Source organism: Ctenopharyngodon idella, chromosome 16, assembly GCF_019924925.1.
Source record: "Ctenopharyngodon idella isolate HZGC_01 chromosome 16, HZGC01, whole genome shotgun sequence".
NCBI classification, from domain to species: domain Eukaryota; kingdom Metazoa; phylum Chordata; class Actinopteri; order Cypriniformes; family Xenocyprididae; genus Ctenopharyngodon; species Ctenopharyngodon idella.
Genome location: NC_067235.1, coordinates 9,666,239 through 9,686,170, shown reverse-complemented (window position 1 = coordinate 9,686,170; position 19,932 = coordinate 9,666,239). Strand labels below are relative to the sequence as shown.

General features: G+C 37.3%; 1 protein-coding gene across 3 annotated transcripts; it reads right to left on the bottom strand.

Annotated features, from left to right (window-relative positions):
* Positions 1–2,660: 2,660 nt before the first annotated feature.
* abhd5a (abhydrolase domain containing 5a) lies at positions 2,661–18,990 on the bottom strand. 3 transcript variants are annotated; one of them, XM_051864283.1, is made up of 8 exons: positions 18,903–18,985; positions 18,389–18,469; positions 17,345–17,430; positions 12,003–12,375; positions 9,690–9,844; positions 7,830–7,941; positions 7,513–7,699; positions 2,661–4,571 (listed from the first exon to the last, which is right to left on the bottom strand). In XM_051864283.1, the coding sequence occupies exons 1-8, from the start codon at positions 18,932–18,934 to the stop codon at positions 4,482–4,484; spliced, it is 1,116 nt and encodes a 371-aa protein (XP_051720243.1). In that variant the 5' UTR covers positions 18,935–18,985; the 3' UTR covers positions 2,661–4,481. The 3 variants fall into 3 exon arrangements, with proteins under 3 accessions (XP_051720243.1, XP_051720244.1, XP_051720245.1); XM_051864284.1 differs by lacking the exon at positions 18,389–18,469 and having other exon boundaries at positions 18,903–18,990; XM_051864285.1 differs by lacking the exon at positions 7,513–7,699.
* Between the last annotated feature and the right edge of the window lie 942 nt (positions 18,991–19,932).

Here is a 19,932-nt window from a genome sequence, read left to right as displayed (position 1 = left end):
AGAACTGAACTGAGCTGGATGATAACATCACCATTTTCTCCAGAGTTGATTTAAAGACGAATTGAACTCTTTCCATAATTAATGACCTTTTACACAGTTATTGAACTGAGCTGAATCAACACTGAACTGATTTCAGCTGAATAATGACTGTTTACTATTGTCCTTTTAGAGCTGCTTTATAGTGGAATTGAATTCTGTTTGCATCACTGAATCATTATTTTCCTTTTAACGCTTTTGTGGACCAAAAGTGATGTTGGATGTTTTTTAATGGACGCTTGTCATGGACATTTTACCCAAGTGCGAAGGATTGTATTCATCTATAAATGTGTACCATGGTAAACAAAGTGATGGGACAGTGTGCCTCAAGAGGTTAAAGGGTTAGTTCACTCAAAAATGAAAATAATGTCATTTATTCACCCTCATGTCGTTCTACACCCGTAAGACCTTCGTTCATCTTTGGAACACAAATTAAGATATTTTTGATTAAATCCGATGGCTCAGTGAAGCCTGCATAGACAGCAATAGTACTTCCTCTCTCAAGATCCATAAAGGTACTAAATACATATTTAAATCAGTTCATGTGAGTTCAGTGGTTCTATCTTAATATTATAAAGCGCCAAAAAAAAAAAACCAAAAACGACTTTTTAACAATATCTAGTGATGGCCGATTTCAAAACACTGCTTCAGAGTGTTATGAATCTTTTGAGTCGAATCAGTGATTCGAATTGCGTATCAAACCGCCAAACTGCTGAAATCACGTGACTTTGGCGCTCCAATCCACTGATTTGATTCGTAAAGCTCTGAAGCTTCATGAAGCAGTGTTATGAAATTGGCCATCAATAGATATTGTTAAAAAGTCGTTATTTTGTTTTTTGGCGCACAAAAAATATTCTCATCGCTTTATAATATTAAGGTAGAACCAATGTACTCACATGAACTGTTTTAAATATGTTTTTAGTACCTTTATGGATCTTGAGAGAGGAAGTACCATTGCTGTCAGGCCTCGCTGAGCCGTCAGATTTAATCAAAAATATCTTAATTTGTGTTCCGAAGATGAACGAAGGTCTTAGGGGTGTGGAACGACATGAGGGTTAGTAATTAATGACAGAATTTTCATTTTTGGGTGAACTAACCCTTTAAAAAGGGTTTTTTCACAGGGATGCCAAGAACCATTTTTGGTTCCCTAAAGAACCATTTCAGTGAACAGTTCTTAAAAGGACCATTTTTTTCATAGTGGGAAGAACCATTTAATAATCTAAAAAGAACCCTTTTTCACTATAAAGAACCTTCTGTGCAATTGATATACAGTTCAGCTACAAAATTAATGTAGCATAGCTCAGATAATTTAGAAGAATTTGATGAGAAATATTGTGAAAATCACTGACTTTTGATTGCAGACGTGCTTCTTTGGTAATGTACACTACTGTTAAAAAGTTTGGGGTCAGCAAGATTTTATTTTGGAAAGAACTTAATATGTTTATTCAGCAAGGACACATTAAATTGACATTAAAAGTGACAGTAAGACGTATAATATTGCAATGGTTTTTATTTCAAATAAATTGCTCTTTTTCTAGTCAACAATGAATCCTGAAAAAAAGTATAATGGTTCCCACAAAAATATTAAGCAGCACAACATTGATGATAATAAGAAGAAATGTTTCTTGAGCATCAAATCAAATATTAGAAAGATTTCTGAAGGATCATGTGACACTGAATACTGGAGTAATGATGCTGAAAATTCAGCTTTGCCATTATAGAAATAAATTACCATTTTAAAATATTTTAAAAATAGAACAGTTCTACTGTAAAATTGTAATATTACACAATATGTAATATTGCATGCACTTGTATGTGCATTTTTGTCATCGACCAAACTAACACACACGGTCTGTTCCGTTATTTTAGGAACGTAGGTTTTCCAAACATCCATTATCAGCAAATATTTGTGATGCACAATTCAAGAATCTGACACCCCATGCACTATAAAACTATAAAGCACGTACAGAACTCAAATGTGCTTTTTACTTTAATTCAGTAAAGCACTCTTGCTCATTCCGCATTACCACATGCACAGGAAGTGGAGTTGTAAAGTGCTTCCTGTGGGTTGAGCTGGAGGGTCGTATTATTGATGTAGCGGATGTTATGATGGCTTAACATGCCCTTGATGCTTAACTGCATTGACTCTATAGTCAGTGTCAGTAAGTGTGTGTGTGTTTTATCTGCATGGACTCTAATACTGAGTGAGTGTGTGTGTGTGTGTGTGTGTGTGTGTGTGTGTGTGTGTGTGCGTGTGTGTGTGTGTGTGTGCGCGTGTTGGTGGGGGTGGTGCAGGGCGGTAACATCCCTGCAGTGTTACATTGTGCCCTCTTGTGGATATGAACAGACATTATGTGCAGACCTTCAGAATTGCGACCATGTTTCGTCTCATTAAGAATCAGTAGTTTCTGGTGACAGTCTAAAAATTTCTGCAAAATGAGAGTCAAAAAGAGAGTTACAAATATGTCATGGACACTGTTTATCAATGCCATGAGTGAGGTAAAAATATATTTAATGTATAATATAAATTATGACTTGCAAATCAGGAGAGCGTTTTCCACCTGCTGTGTCATAGGACGAGGGTGTTTTACTGTATATGGCCTTTAGGACAGGGGGCAGCTGTATTCAGACTCATAAAAGAAGTTTATTATTATTAAAATTAACAACAGACATCTGAGTTGACACAGATTTGTCAAACCTGGATAAATATTAAATCAAACAAATGTTATTTACAGAATCTTTATGACATCGATTTAATTCAAAACAATAATAATGATACTGCAATAACTTCCTTACAAAAAATGCCTATTTAGCACTGAATGCTTTTACAGAATATTGACTTTGTCCTGAGACATGTTGCATTTATTTTGGCTGAAGACTTAAATGGTAAGTTCACCCAAAAATGAATATTATGTCATTTATTACTCACCCTCATGTCGCTCCATATCCGTAAGACCTTTGTTCATCTTCGGAACACAAATTAAGATATTTTTGATGAAATCCGATGGCTCAGTGAGGCCTCTATTGCCAGCAATGTTGCTGAATCTCTCAAGATCCAGAAAGGATGCGACTACAGTGGTTCTACCTTAATATTATAAAGCGACGAGAATACTTTTTGTGCGCCAAAAAACCCCCAAAATAACGACTTTTCAACAACATCTAGTGATGGCCGATTTCAAAACACTACTTCGAAGCTTTACGAATTTTTTGTTTCGAATCAGTGGTTCGGATCGTGTAAATGAAGCCTCGTTTACTGAAATCATGTGAATTTGATTCGATTTAGTACCTTTCTGGATCTTGAGAGATTCAGTGACATTGCTGGCAATAGAGGCCTCACTGAGCCATCGGATTTCATCAAAAATATCTTGATTTGTGTTCCGAAGATGAACGAAGGTCTTACGGATGTGGAATGACATGAGGGTGAGTAATTAATGACATTATTTTCATTTTTTGGGGTGAACTAACCCTTTAATAGACTGTGACCTGGGGCTCAGTAAAATCTTCAATTACATTTTGTGAAAACATCAGCCTACAAGTGTAGATAGATTTTAAATGATTGAGGATACGACAAAATGTGCACATTTTTTGGAAATTGAGGCACTTAAAAAGAATTTGTGGCAATCTTACATGAAAATCTTCTCATAACAGTTTACAATAAGTGAAGCGCTACATGTGAACTGGATGACTGGAGGATATACATGCTTTCTGTTGATCCACCTGTCTGCCTCCCTTCTGATCCTAACAAAGAAACTTTTACAGTTTTATGAGGTAGAAAACAACAAAAAGGCTTTTTTTTTTTAAAAAGCTATAAAACACAATCACTGCTGTCTCAGATTCTGATAAACGTTCATGAAATTTGAACTGAAACTAAACTGAAAAAAGTGTATACAAATATTAATAATGTATTAATTAATAATAACAATGAATTCATTATGTTTTTATTCTTTTTTAACCATATGGTTAAAATATTTGGAAATTTAAGTTAATTAAAGTGCATAATAGCAGTTATGTCTATGGTTTAGATTTACATCTTAATAGTTTTATTTAAATAAAGCTAATATTTGATAAATACCTTTGTATATCTACCATATATGTCATAATAATTAACAATTATTATAATATTATTATAATATATTTATATCCAAATCAAAGATAAACAGATTTTTCAAAAAAATACACATTTAAACAGTCACATTTTTTCATATTTCACATCATTATATAATCATAATTATGTGTCATGAAAAAAAAAAAAAAAGGTTCAGTATGGTGCAAAACAAACATCTGGTTTTCAAACCAAGTGGCTTCCAAACTCTCCGGTCCCAATTTAGGACCCAACAAAGATAATTTGCTGACATGCATGAGAGCATGTGCATGTGGAGAAACACAGCTCTGCAGAAAGCCATGTTTGGATAGTTCCAGAAGAAAAGTACCTTCATCATCACTCTTCAGTTTATTGTTTCACAGACATGAAGTATCTTATGGTTGAAATCCTCTGGCTGGTCAGCATACACATAGTGTCCTGCACCTCTTATGGCCTAAAACAAATGCATGCAAATAAGAAGTTTAACATTAGTTAAAAGAATGTTTTACTAAGAATACCAAGAAAACAACCAGTGTGTATCAGAAGTGCCATAATAAATTGTAGGTGTTTATTTTGAACCAGTGCCACAGATTGTGATATAAAATGATACAATATTTTCACTTGGCTCTTTGTGTAAAACTAACATCCCTAAAAACTTGAATATTACACAATGGCACTGCAGAACTAGAATAATTAGCTCAGTTTTTGTGGTGGTGAAAAGAGTCAGTCTGGAATACAAGCACATTCATTGTACAAAAAACCTTTGTTTTTGGACTGCCTGCCAACTCAAGCAATTACAAATTGTACCTTTACATGACTGCTTGTTCTCAACATTTTAATCTATTAGAATTTATGCAAAAAACCTCCCACTGGAAGTAAAAAGTTATTTGTGGAAGTTATGTCATACAAGCAAAGCTCCAAATGTCTGTGAAATCCCATGATGCAGTGGTTCCCAAACTTTTTAGAGTGGTACCCCCTGAGGCATTTAACATTCTTCTGCATACCCCATCTCTTCCAATTAGACGGCAGTCACACCTTTTCTATTAAGGGACAGTATTTCCCCTCTTAAATTGATTTTCCAGCACATTACCTTTATAAATGTTTTAAATAAAAAATGTTTAATAGAGAAATATGCAATTATGGTAAAAACAAAGTGATACTTTTAAATATTAAACTAAATCTGCCAGTAGGTGGTGGTAAGTCACTGTCTTAATGAGTCATTCATTCATTCATTCATTCATTCAGTAAAGAAACAAGTGCTTGTATTTATGAATGGGTCATTGAATCATTGACTCGATTTGTTCAAACGACTCATTCAAAGCCGCAGATTCATTCCTCACTTTTACCCGCTTTTATCCCCACTTTTACAAAGGTACATTGTTGAGAACGGCAGTAATGTAGCGTGATTTGCTAAGGCAGCATACTCTGCACGCAACCTATTATATGCACACTGCTTGTGTGAATGTAGTCAGTCAGTTTTGACTGCAAAAGATGAGGTCATTTGATTGCATGTCATGTATTTGAACTTTTACAGGATTTTTCTTGTTAGAGATACATGCTCATTGTTAATGCTATTTTATTTAGGTGGGGCAGAATTAAAGGGGTCATAAAATGCCCCTTTTACAAGATGTAAAATAAGTCTCTGATGTCCCCAGAGTGTGTATGTGAAGTTTTAGCTCAAAATACCCTACAGATCTTTTTATAGCATGTTAAATTTGTCACTTTTTGAGGGTAAGCAAAAACGCTCCATTTTTGTGTGTGTCCCTTTAAATACAAATGAGCTGCCACTCCTACTAAGAGGGCGGAGTTTCAAGAGCTCGTGTTAGCAGCGCCAGCAACAGGATGTTTCTGTTGATGAATTCATGTAGTTGATGTGGAGTTAACTATCTTAAAGATATTGATTGCATATTCTGTCATGATAATCTATAAATCACTCGTGTGGGAACTGTTGTAAGATGCTTACAGAGCTAGAGAATATATGCTGCATGAAGATAGAACAGGTATAGTTTAGTTTAATTACGGTTATAATTTATCATGTTGTCATCTTGCTTTTATGCTTTCATGCTATTGCATTTGTGTTCCGTACTGTATTGCAATAGCATGGACTCACCCCTTTTGTTGCGTGTTCTCGGGGGCAGGGTTTATGTAAACTCAGCATTTTGTTTGAGTACCCGCTCTGTCACCTCACGTACCCTCAGTGGTATCCGTACCCCAGTTTGGGAACCACTGCCATAATGGATATCTTACCTATCATCATGCCCAAAGGGGTCATATCATGCATCTTTTTTTTTCCCTTAAGTCCACTTATAATAGCTTTTTTTTGTGCTAAAAATAGTCAGTCAAAATGCCTTTAAGAATCATCCCCTTTGCATGCCGACTGAGATGTGCTGTGGTGTTCATACACCATTGTTTCAAAAGTGTCAAAAATAGTATTTAACTGCCCCATCCTTCCATAATAGCCTCTTTGAAAATTCTACATGCATTATTAAAGAATCACAAAGCAATATGCTACACAAACTGTTAAAGAGGACCTATTATGTTTTGTCTAATGTTGCTTTTTGAGCATGAAAAGCGCTGTTTCTGAACCCCCTGTAATGCCTCGATTGTAGTCTTCTAGAGTTTTCTTCTAGAATGTAAACCGGAACGTAAACATCACAATATTCCTCAGTTAAATAATTCCTTCCAAGGCATATGCAAAAAAAAAAAAAAAGAGGTCTTGTTGAGTTGTGTTGTCGGCATGTCTAAGAGACGCTGTTTTTTCCCACCCCGGATCTAACACGGTTATGACATATCTGAAGCACACTTGAAGCAGTTGAATAATCTCAACACACTGATCCAGCCGACCAATCAGAACACACTGCACTTTTTTTTTCGGAAGGAGAGACTTTTATAGAGACAAGAACTAAACAAAGCGTTACTGGCAGACTGAGAAAAAAGGTGCTGCAACCATGTAAAATATGTGAAAAATAAGGTTTTTGAACATTCAAGCATGAAAATCTATTCTAGTAGAAGTCAAAAACAAAATCAAGACTTTGTAAAAGGGCATAATAGGTCCTCTTTAAGATCACATTGCAATAAGGGATCTTAAAAAAAAACAACAACCTTAACTTCAGTCACTCATTTGGAACACTGGGATCCTTCAGAAGGATATGCAGAGTTGTAGGTGCTACACACAGACAGGAACAGCACAGTCTGTCTTTCTCATTACCTCACTGTGACTAACGTTTCTGAACGCACAATAGGCATTGCTGACGTGTAAATGTGGGCAACCATGTGTTCAAATGCATTCATCTGTGTTGCAGTATGTTTCATAATACATCAAGCTGTTATCTCAAAAGATCATGAAAAGTCTCTATGAGTGGCAGAGTGTGCTGAGCAGTAAATGGAGAACTCACAATGATCTCTACATGGGAGTTTGGCCTCATTTCTTTGATTGAATTGCCGGAGTGGCCATCTATGCTGGAGCGTGAGCCATAGATCACCGTAATGGGGATGTCGTTGTGAATTAGGCCAATTCTCTGCAGCATGGGCCTCTTTGCCCAGCCATATGGAATGGTCATGTTTTTAAAGGCTGTTTCACCGCTAAAATATTATGATCATAATAAAAAAAAAAAAACAGCAGACCGTTATGAGCATTTCAACATTCAGACATATATCAAGGCCATTCACAGCAAGACAGATAGATAGATAGATAGATAGATAGGTTTGGTACCTTGGACTCTGGACATTAAGATGGTAGATATATTCTGTGACTCTATTGTCATTAAACATAGCTGCAAATTTCTTTTTGAAGTCTGGTCTCAGAGTCTGCACAAGAGTGGGACCTACAGGGCAATGCAAACACACATCTCAAAAAACTAAAAAGTGAAAATCTACCTGAAATTGATCTATCCAAAAATGATGGATCACCCATAAAATTTTCATCCTATCATTAATTCTTCAGTTCATGTGTCACATGTTCCCAAAGTCAGTGACTAATGTCCAGCCCCCTTGAGAATCCTAGACAACTCGACAGAAAGCTCTGCAGATTTCCAAGGAATTGAAAGTTCTACACATAACCAGTCAGGGGAAGCAAGGGAGGCACAGCCCACTCAAAATTTTGAGATGGAAAATGGGAGAATAATTTAATGTTAATAAAATTTGTGTTATGTCTTCAGAATGTGTATTTCTTGTTCTTGTTTGTAATTTCACCACTGCAAACCATAAAATATTACTGAAATTGGAGCTACCAGTTGTTTGCTTTTCCGCTGCTTTTCCCCATAAACAAACCGAATCTGCAGATTTGATAACAACCTTTCAGTTCTAAGGCAAATTTAATGAGACAGAGATGGGGAGGGGGAGGGGGAGGCACAATCCATATCCAGAGACTTTTGCCTCATTGGTAAAAGAAAATTAACCATTTATCAGGGAGTATTTCACTTTCTCAGCATCACAGAGGTGGCTAGCCTCTCTTAGTATATCAACCAATCCTTGTAGAAAACAAGTGATATTAGAAACTGCTCTTGCTGATAATCTAGACAACTACCTAAGTATGAATGATAGAAATATTGCATATTTGTAAAAATTTTTTAACAAGCTACCATTCGAGTAAAAGCTATAAATTAAAATTATAAAATGAAATTACATTGTCTTGCTGTGTATGTGTAATGTAATTTTATTACATTTAAAATACATTTTAAGCAGTTAATAAAAAATAAATAAATAAATAAAAAAAACTCACCAGCCAACACTGCACATCACTATTGTGTTTGTTTATTAAATATTCTGGCTAATTTAATTTTTGTTATCTTTCAGCTATTAATAATACTATAGTACTCTCAGCTCGGTTTAACAATTTTCACTATGTTAATATCTATTCCACAGAATTCTGTAGATTTCCCTAAGAAATTAGCACTTAAACTGTGAAAAAAAGTCTGGGCTTGGGTATGATGTTTCTGGGTATGATGTTTCTGGGTATGAGGTTTTGCCAATCCTAAAATACTGGGTAATTTGTGCCCTGGCGTTTTCAATATTAAACTAGCACTCAAGGACACTGGGATGACATCATTTTTGGGTGATCTGAAATTCATGTACAACAAGAACAAACATTATCAGTGTAGAAATTAGGAAAAGAGAGAAAGAAAAATGAAATATTATCCCAGATGAGATATTAAAAGTCTAAAATATGATTGGAACATCATCATTAATATTAATCTATGAAATTCAAAACACAAATTTTCAGATCCTTGATAATTCTAGGATTTTTGCCAAAGCCAATTTGTTCTTGCAAAACACTTTTACTGCAGCATATACACAGAAAGTAATGTGATTAAGGTATGCGATATGAGACAAGTGTGAGGTATGATAAGAGACATGCTCCAATTACTGAGTGAATCATTTCAGTGAAATTGCAAAGTGTGACGTCTTGGCTAAATCTGTCCCTGGGTTTCATTAATGACAATCTTAATCAAATGGTGTTCCACATCATTTAAGATATACAAGCACATCTTGAGCCTTAAGCTGTAATTTCTCTTTCTCTCATTAATATTTTTATTACATTTGATTTGCACTCTCGGATTAGAGTAAATCTTACCTAAAGGTCCAGCCAACCTGAGACCAGCGAGGGGGTTGAATGGGCTCAGCATTGCCCCTATAGCTTTGATCCACACAGGAATAGGCCTATCTTGGTCTCCTGTGTTAGGGCGCTCTGGAAAACCCCACGGTTCCACCAGAATCAGGTGCTTTACTCTGGACAGTGGGTAAAGAGAAGGACATACTGTAATAAGTCTGTAGCATATTTTCAATTGAATCACAACTAAATGGAGTTACACTGACCAAATTTTTTTTTTTTTTTTTTTTTTCTAATAATCTGTGCATTCTGATACCCAGAGACCAAACAAACAAAAAAAAACAGAAAAAAAAAACAATCTTTGTGTGCAAGATAGAAGCGAAACTACACTCAGGGAAATGCAGCAACTCTGCTGTTGAAATCGGATGCTAACAAAAATAGTTTAGAATCAAATTCTGTGTTGAAACTGCTGACAGACAGAACAGTTGTGGGAAATGGGGAAAGGTTGTGAAAAACAGTGGTTTGCATCGAGTCCACAGTTACAACACAACAGGACATAGAAGAGAGTTTCTATTCATCAAGGGACTGATTTGAAATCAGATTTAAATGTGAATTAAAGTAAGACACAGGATACAGAATGGCAAATTATAAATTTGAATTTAAGAAATTACAATGGGAGGAAAAAAAAAAAAAAAAAATCAAAGAATGTTTAGTGAGTCATTAAATGTTTGGTAAGTCATTTAAAAATTGCATTATTAAATGTTTTTAATAATGCAATTTGTTTTTCTTTATGAATTATGCAGAAATATATTTTCTCATTCACATAACATTAGATAATATTAATAATTTTTAATATTTTTTTATAATTTTTATGGACCATGGAGGAAAGAACACTTTGTTTACACAATGCTCTAATTTACTAATTTACATATGTCAATATTTATTCTATAAAATACAAAGTTGCTTTGATACTGTGTTAATTGTTTTGGCAGGATTGAACTTAAGTAATAAGCATTCAAAATAGATGAGAAAAATGTATTGTACAGTGCATTCTTCTGGAAGTGCATTTGTGAGGTCAGGCACTGATGTTTGACGAGAAGGCCTGGCTCGCAGTCTCCGCTTGTATTCATCCCAATGGTGTTCTATTGGGTTGAGGTCAGGACTCTGTGCAGGCCAGTCAAGTTCCTCCACACCAAACTCACTCGTCCATGTCTTTATGGACCTTGCTTTTTGCAATGGTGCGCAGTCACGTTGGAACAGGAAGGGGCCATCCCCAAACTGTTCCCACAAAGTTGGGAGCATGAAATTGTCCAAAATGTCTTGGTATGCTGAAGCATTAAGAGTTCCTTTCACTGGAACTAAGGGGCCAAGCCCAACTCCTGAAAAACAAACCCACACCATAATCCCCCCTCCAACAAACTTTATACTTGGCACAATGCAGTCAGGCAACCGCCAAACCCAGACTTATCAATCGGATTGCCAGACAGAGAAGCATGATTCGTCACTACAGAGAACACGTCTCCACTGCTCTAGAGTTCAGTGGCGGCGTGCTTTACACCACTACACCGACGCTTTGCATTGCACTTGGTGATGTAAGGCTTGGATGCAGCTGCTTGGCCATGGAAACCCATTCCATGAAGCTCTCTACGCACTGTTCTTGAGCTAATCTGAAGGTCACACAAAGTTTGGAGGTCTGTAGCTATTGACTCCGCAGAAAGTTGGCGACTTCTGCGCACTGTGCGCCTGAGCATGCGCTGACCCCGCTCTGTGATTTTACGTGGCCTACCACTTCGTAGCTGAGTTGCTGTTGTTTTCAATTGCTTCCACTTTGTTATGATACCACTAACAGTTGACCGTGGAATATTTAGTAGTGGGGAAATTTCACGAATGGACTTATTGCACAGGTGGCAACCTATCACGGTATCACGCTTGAATTCACTGAGCTCCTGAGAGCGACTCATTCTTTCACAAATGTTTGTAGAAGCAGTCTGCATGTCTAGGTGCTTGATTTTATACACCTTTGGCCATGGAAGTGATTGGAACACCTGAATTCAGTGATTTGGAGGGGTGTCCCAATACTTTTGGCAATATAGTATATAAGGGAATAAATAAGCAGAATTAGTCAAAATTAATGATTTAATATGCTACGTTTTTAAAAGAGATGCAACAGCCATTCATCATTCGATATGACATTTGTAAATTAATCAAAGAGACTGTGCTCTAATGTAGATATTTATATGTGCTTACACAGCATTTAATCCCTCACTCAATTAGAGGATCATAATAAATAAATATTTCGCTGAAGCTGAATTCTTTTTCTTCTTTTTAGTTACAAACCTGGTTGGGTATGTAATAGCATAGGAGGCAGCCAGATATCCTCCAAGGTTATGGCCCAACATAATCATACTTTCCAGGCCCAGTTTCTCCCTCCACTGTTCGATGGACTCCACAAACTGGAGCTCAGCCTCCTGGGCATCAGTGCTGAAGTGAGGTCTGCTGCTCTGGCCAAAACCCAGCAGGTCAAAGGCGTAAATGGGCCTCTGCTGAGAGAGAGAGTCCACGTTCAAGGCCCAGAGTCCAACACCACTCCCAAATCCATGCAGCAGCACCAGAGGGGTTTTATTTTCCACTGGTCCCTTAAATACCAACGTCGACAGTGTATTCTTGTCAGATATGTGGACAAACTGCCTGTAGAACTTGCTTGTGATGTCTGAAAGAAATAGAGAAACCTTTTCTTTTTATTACAAAGGGCACAGAAAATGCATCTGCAAAGGTTACATCTTACCAGAAAACACACACCAACTTAGCTAAGTTAACAATAAGTTAATACTAATAAGTTTATTAACCCCTCGGTTTCACAGACAAGGCTTAAGCTAGTCCTAGACTAAAATGCATGTTTGAGCTGTTTTAACTGAAAATAACTTGGACTGATATACCTTAAAATATGTCAGTGCCATTGTTTTGTCTCAAGATGCACACCAGCAATGTTTTTTTCTAGGGTACATTTATAAAAACTACTTAAATACCCTAATTGAACTAAGGCCTAATCCTGGTTTAGGCTAAGCCCTGTCTGTGAAACTGGGCCAAAAAGTTTTAACTTATAAGTTTATTATCTTCTCTCTTTATATATGTTTTTTTTTTTTTTTTTTTCCCCCAAGTAAAAAAATATAAGAATGCAGTTTGAATGCAGTTTTAGAAAATGCAAATACATATACACTACTGTTAAAAAGTTTGGGGTCAGTATGATTTTTTTAGAAAGACATTAATATTTTTAATCAGCAAGGATGCATTAAACTGATCAATTGACAGTGAAGACATATATAACGTTACACAAGATTTTTGTCAAATTAATGCTGTTCTTTTGAACTTTCTATTCATCAAATAACAAAAAAATCATTCATGGTTTCAACAAAGATATTAAAGTAGCACAACTGCTTTCAACATTTATGATAAGAAAGACAAAAGTAATGATGCTGAAAATTCAGCTTTGTCATTACAGGAATAAATTACATTTTAAAATATATTAAAAATAGAAAAAAGTTACTTTAAATTGTAATTATATTTCACAATATTACTGTTTTGCTTTTGATAATATAAATGCAGCCTTAGTGAGCATATAAGACTTCTTTTTAAAACCATTAAAAAAATCGTACTGACCCAAAAAGGTAGTGTATACTGTACATGACATTATTGATGATAGCAATAAAACTGAATTAAAGGCTAAATCAATATACAGTGGCAAGAATAAGTTTGTGAAGCCTTTAAAAACAACTGGATTTCTGCATTAGAGCTTAATCTAATTCCCAATTATAGACAAACACAGTCTGATTTATATATCATCCAAGTAGCCCACATAATAATAATAAACTCTTCTATATGTAGTAATGACAGACCTACTCTAATGAGCTCAGAGACATTTAGAATGTGTTGATGTGTTTGACAGACAGTGTCATGATGCCCTGGATATTGATATTTTATTATTAGGAGTCCAAGCACAAAAAAGGTGAATTGGATACCTAATGAATTTATGATGCTAACTGCAAATTCTAAACTATCAGCCATTTCAACTGAAAGATTAAAGGGATAGTTCACCCAAAAATGAAAATTGTCTTATGATTTACTCACCCTCAAGCCAGGTGTATATGACTGTCTTCTTTCAGACGAACACAATCAGAGTTATATTAAAAATTATCCTGGCTCTTCCAAGCTTTATAATGGTAGTGAATGGGGTGTTGGTATTTTGAAGCCCAAAAAAGTGCATCCATCCATCATAAAAGTAATCCACATGGCTCCAGGGGGTTAATAAAGGGCTTCTGAAGTGAAGCAATTGGTTTTTGTAAGAAAAATATCCATTTTTAAAACTGTATAAACTATAAAACTAGCTTCCAGCAAACGGCTGTACGCAAATTCTGACGGAAGAGTCGCCTCTGACCCGATGCATGACTTATTGATGAACACAGAAGTGCAAAGGAAAGAGCAAAACAAAACATCGGTCATGAATTAGAAGTCTAAAACGAGAATTTTTAAAAAGAAACGTTGGAGGATTTTGATATAAGAGAAGAGGAGCTTGAGTTTGTTACCCAGCCCTATTTGTTTGCGAGAGGTGTCTAATCTCACCTAAGCTTATGCTATTCCTACATCCTACATCACATCAGAGGTCACTCTTTCACCGTAACTCGACTTGCATAAGGCCATTTTCCGGAAGCTAGTTTTAAATATGCAACCTCCGTGATTGCATCAGGGCAGTTTCTGGAGCAGACTCATGGTCTGGAGCAGGCTCTGGAGCAGACTCATAAACTGAAATTGGCTCTGGAGTGGACTTATGGGCTGGAGTGGGTTCTGGAGCGGACTCACTCCAGCACGTTCTGGAGTGGACTCATGGGCTGGAGAGCAGTGTGCGGCCCAAACACACAAAATAGCCATCATCGTAACAGGGTGTGCAGTAGACAGTGAGACCCCCTTTGAGACCCCTAGACCTCACTGCATCACTGCGGAGATGCCAGTTTCAAACACCTAGGAATCACCTTGATTGCTTCAGATGCAACGTTCATGACTACCAGAAACACCGATGTGGCGTCCATGATACAGGAAGGTACTGGAAACACAGGACTACAACCATTATAACTGGACATGCTGGTGACCGTGATGGGCCAAGCTCCGTGGCCATTGGAGCTTGATGCATGGTCATTATTTTATACAAGGTTCAAGTGGAGTGTGTAAGGAATTGGAAGAGAGCAGAGCACATATGTTTCTAAAGCACGTAGTGCCATCTGCTGTTAAAAACTAAGCTCAGAATCAATTCGAGAGAGAACCGCGATAGATTCAGAAAATCAGTTGCCCTTCTGATACCTGTGTGTTGTTGTAACCTGTTTCATCAAACCCTAACTTTCAGTGAAGATTCAAGTTGGACTTTTCTGTAAAAACAGCATCATAAGATTCATTTTAATTGGATCACTAATCATCCACATGGGTCATTGGTTTTTGGATCCCGATGATTGCCATTTGCAGCTATATTAGTATAGAACTAACCCATGAGATGAAACAGTAATCCTGGCATCTCTTAGGCCTCTGTGAAACTAGATGGAAAGACTTCCACCAAGAAGGCCATCTGTTTTTCAACAGTGGAGAGTCTGACAGACACATGAACGGTGTTGGTTTCCTGGTAGATAAGGACAGCAAGAATACTGTACTAGGCTGTCAACCAATCTCAGGAAGGCTCATTACCATCTGCCTCGGTGCAACACCTTTCAACATTACTGTCATCCAAGCCTATGCACCCACCTCGTATTACAGTGAGGAAGACACAGAAGAGTTCTGCAACCAGGTGCAAAGTACCATCGACAAGGCTCCAAAGAAAGACATTATAATCATTCAAGGTGACTGGAATGCCAAGGTGGGCACTGATGCACAGTCAGACTGGAAAGGCACCTGCGGAACAGCACGCAACCCCAAGACCAATAGCGGGGGAGAAAGGCTACTGGAGTTCATCTGGAGCCACCTGGAGCCACCTATAACAACCTTATACTGACAAACACACTGGAAAACCACAAGAACTCCCATAAATGGAAATGGCATGCACCTAATGGAATCCACCACATTTAGATTGATTACATCATGATCCCACAACTTTTCAAGAGCGGAATAAAACAAGCCAGTACCCACACTTTTCCAGGGGCAGACATTGGAAGCGACCATGACTTAGTCATGGTGAACTTCCGTGTATGTCTCAAGAAGACCTGGAGGAAGCAAAATCCCAGAATCAAGCTTGACTTGGAACGACTTAAGGATCCAGAAGTCACAGAAGTTTCTGAGCCTTCAAGTATGTTTTAGAGGAAGATGTCAAGACCCTCACTGCTAAATTCTCATCAGCCATGATGGAAGCAGGAACTGCAACACTAGGAAAATATAGACGCAAGTTGAAGCTCTAGGTCTCTGATGAGATACTTCAGCAGTATGACACAAGGCGTCAGCGCAAGAAAAAAAGAAACCCTATCGATGACTCAAATACAAAGAGGCCAACAGGGACATCAAGAAGAGCATGAAAGAAACCAAAGAAAAATGGATTGAAGACCAATGCAAAAAGATCAAAGGCTGCATCAGTATCAACAACAGCAAGAAAGCATTTGAAGTTGTGAAAGATCTCAAGTAGAAAGAAACAAAAGTCAGCAGTATACAGGACAACGCAGGAAATTGTCTAACAGAGCAAAAGGAGATCAGGGACATGTGAACAGATTACTGCTCTGAGCTTTATAACCATGCAGTTCAAGGAGACCCAGAGGTACTTGTCAGAACTCTGCCGTGGAGGTCTTCAAGCCTGTCTGCGCTGCTGTGGTGGTCGTCTGCTCCGCCGTGGGGGTCTTCAAGCCTGTCTGCCTGGCCACCTGCACAGCCTACACCACCCTGGCTGTCTGTCCAGCCTGCTCCGCCTTGGCCGCCTGTGCAGCCTGCTCCGCCCAGGCCGCCTGTCCAGCCTGCTTCGCCTGCTCCGCCCTGGACGCCTGCTCAGCCTGCTCCAATCTGGCCATCTGCCCTGCCTCAGTCTCCAGGCCTTCTTCCTCTCCATGGACCTGGCCCTCCATCCCACCCCCTGCTCTGCCTCCATTCCACCTCCCTCCTGGACTTCTTTGACTATGTTAGGAGCGTCTGGAAGCCACTCCTTAGGGATATGTCATGATCACCCGCTGGAGTGCCCTTAATAGCCATCTGAGGGGCCTCCACCCTGGACTACTGCCTCACTATCACGGACTCCATTTCCCATAATCCACTGCCCGGACTTATCAGCCATGATTACATTCAGCTGTTGTTCATTACCTTGTTAGTTTCTGCCTATATTAACCTGGTTCATTCAGTCACTCGTCGCTAGGTCTTGCATGTCTGTAGTTACGGCATTTCTGAGCATTTGTATCTTGTTTGTCCCGTGTCTTGGTTTTTTTGGTCTCATTGTATTACCTCTGGATTTCTCTGTTTTTGCCTGTGCCCTGGACTTTATCTTTGTTTCGATGGCTCACCTGTGTTTTGACCTTTGCCTGGCTTTTGGGTTATGATTGTGGATTACCCCTCTGAGTAATAAAAACTAAGTTTGGATCCTCAACCATTCGTGTCTCGGAGCAGTTCATTACAAAAAGGTTGGAGTTTAAATTTTGAAAGGCCAGCCTGATTTGACAATGGTGGTTACTCACACTGCAGCATCCTTTCTTCTGCCTCCTTCAGTTGGCTCTGAGATGTCGGGCACCAGGAGGGAAGCCAGTCGGTAATCCGCCATGACCTACAAAAAAATTAAACGTGAGCTTCTCATTCTTATTTCACTTAGAATGAAACTAAAATAAAATGGCTGAAAATGTTTGTTCTTTACAACAACAACACCAATAATAAATAACACTTCAGAGGACACAAGCCTTAGACTTTGAAAAATTACTTTATATAACTCACTCTGCAAAATTAAAGCAGCATTATGCATTATAACAACAGTGTACATTACAGTGTCCATGTTACACATATTATGTTAATGATATATTGTATACTGTATATGTAATTGTGCACAATAGGGCTAAACGTCCCAAAACTAAATAGAAACCAAAACCAATCAGTACCTTCCTACACAACTGACTGTTGCTATGCACTGTGAAATTGCCCTAATTTACCATGAGGTCATCAAGAGCAATGACAGGAGCAATGACTGATTCATGAGTAATAAATGAACAAATTGATTAATTCATTTTTAAAATATTGCTGATTTACACAGTTAATGAGAGTCTCTGAAAATATTATTTAAAGACAAAAGACTTTATTTAATCAACTTAGAAGCAAAAAAAAAAAAAAAAAAAAAAAACAACAAAAAAAACAGAACTTGTTTTTTAGTACATGTTGAATAAAACACCAAGACACTGTGGCCAAACAATGCCACCAAAAACACTATTAGGCTTGCAGAGGAACAAGACGAAGAAGAATACCTATAGCACAATCAAATAGTTTTCCATAAAAGATTTTGTAAGTTTGAATTTGATTTAGAATTGCCAATTGGTTCACATTTAGTAGCCCTATATGTTGCTCACTAGAATCACACTGTACATATGTAATAACATGAACACTGTGAAGTGACCAAAACTTAATAACATGAACACTGCAAAGTGACCAAAACTTAATAACATGGACACTGCAAAGTGACCAAAACTTAGTGGCACTTAGTAGAGTTAGTTTATTAATTACATTTGGATACATTTTACCTCAGTGTCTTGTCCAAGAAACAGAAAACACTGTAGAAGAGACTACGAATACCAAGTAACATCAGTACACGCTGTGCCAGTCTAAAGCCAAGAGAATGTGAAAGAGCTGTCAATCAAACGACTGTCAATTAAAGACATACTGTAATAATTGTATTACAATTAGGCTAATGCAGGCAATTAATATTCATTATATTAATAATAATTAATAATTTAGTTAGATATCAGTCTTGCATTAATTTAAAGAGTTTATTACTAAAAGAAGAATTGACAGACAAATGTAAGAATTAAGAAAGAATTTTAAGAAGTAACCAAATAGCCTACATTAACAACAAACAATCTAGTATTGGGTTTTATTGCTCAATAACACTGACAGTACACAAACAGTTCGCTTACAGCGTGCAAACAAAAGCGAATACAACTAACTAAAACGACAACAATAGCAACGCATATATAAAACACACCATTTACACTTTTTTGTATGCAAATGTGTGTTTAGACTAAGGGTCACACTTACCCCGTGTCCGCCAACACTGTCTCCTCAGCCATGTTTTCAACACAGTGTACTGTTCAGTCAGACAGAGAATTGTGAACATATTGTTCTTATGAGTCGGATCTTTTATTGAATCAGTTGAACAAGTTCAAAAGACGGTCTGAATGAACCGAGAAATGTCTCCTTTCTACATGTTCGACTAGTAATGGGCAGAAAATCGAGTGAAATGTTAGGAGCATTTGCAGGGTAGTGAATTAACTGTTGGGATGAAAAATTATACAAATGTGTGGAAGTGTTCGCGTGAGGGCGTAAAAGAATCATATAAGATATATAAGAATAATTATTTATTTATGTTTTAACCAGTCTAACAAATTGTTTGATAGAACCAATTCGGGCTTCTGACAATCACTTACTGTACTATACTGTATTTATTACTAGGACACAAAACAAACACAACTTGTATATTCATATGATGTTTATATATTGATACAATTGTATTGCTCTGTTATGTTATACAGTACATACATAAGAAATAATGCCCAGTGTAGCTGTGAAACTGTTTACACACAAACTAATTTAAGATATGTTTAACTACACACAAGCTAATTTAAGATAAATTAAGATATGCCAGAAATTCAAAAAACATTCTGAGTTCAAACCCATTTAATAAGCCAGTGAGTCAGTTGCCTGACTAATTCAGACTGATTCGCAAATCATAAGCATCATTAGTAGATCGTAGAACCATCAGCACAAATTAGTCTCTACGATCAACGTTGCTTTTGAGAAACGCACCCAACGATAACGCGCGATTTGGGTTTGCGAATCAATTCAGACTGGTTCATTACAAAGAACCGGTCCAACGAGTGATTCACTCACGACTCGTACATCGCTAACAATGATCACGTGACAAAGCGTCAACAGTGAACTTTGATCTAGTCTTCCCAGCTGTCTGATAATTATCAGCGTGAAATGTACAGTTCAGAAGTCGTTATCACGGCAGACGTATTGTTTGATACACAAACTTGTTGATTTATTTGATGATAAAAAGAAAATA

What these genes read in the sequence shown, in the direction of transcription:
- abhd5a (XM_051864283.1), bottom strand. Translation starts at nt 18,934, where the DNA reads ATGGCTGAGGAGACAGTGTTGGCGGACACGGG. An exon ending in ACAGTGTTGGCGGACACGGG is followed by an intron (nt 18,470 to 18,902) that starts GTAAGTGTGACC and finishes TCTTGGCTTTAG; the next exon opens with ACTGGCACAGCGTGTACTGA. An exon ending in CTTAATGTCCAGAGTCCAAG is followed by an intron (nt 7,700 to 7,829) that starts GTACCAAACCTA and finishes ATAATATTTTAG; the next exon opens with CGGTGAAACAGCCTTTAAAA.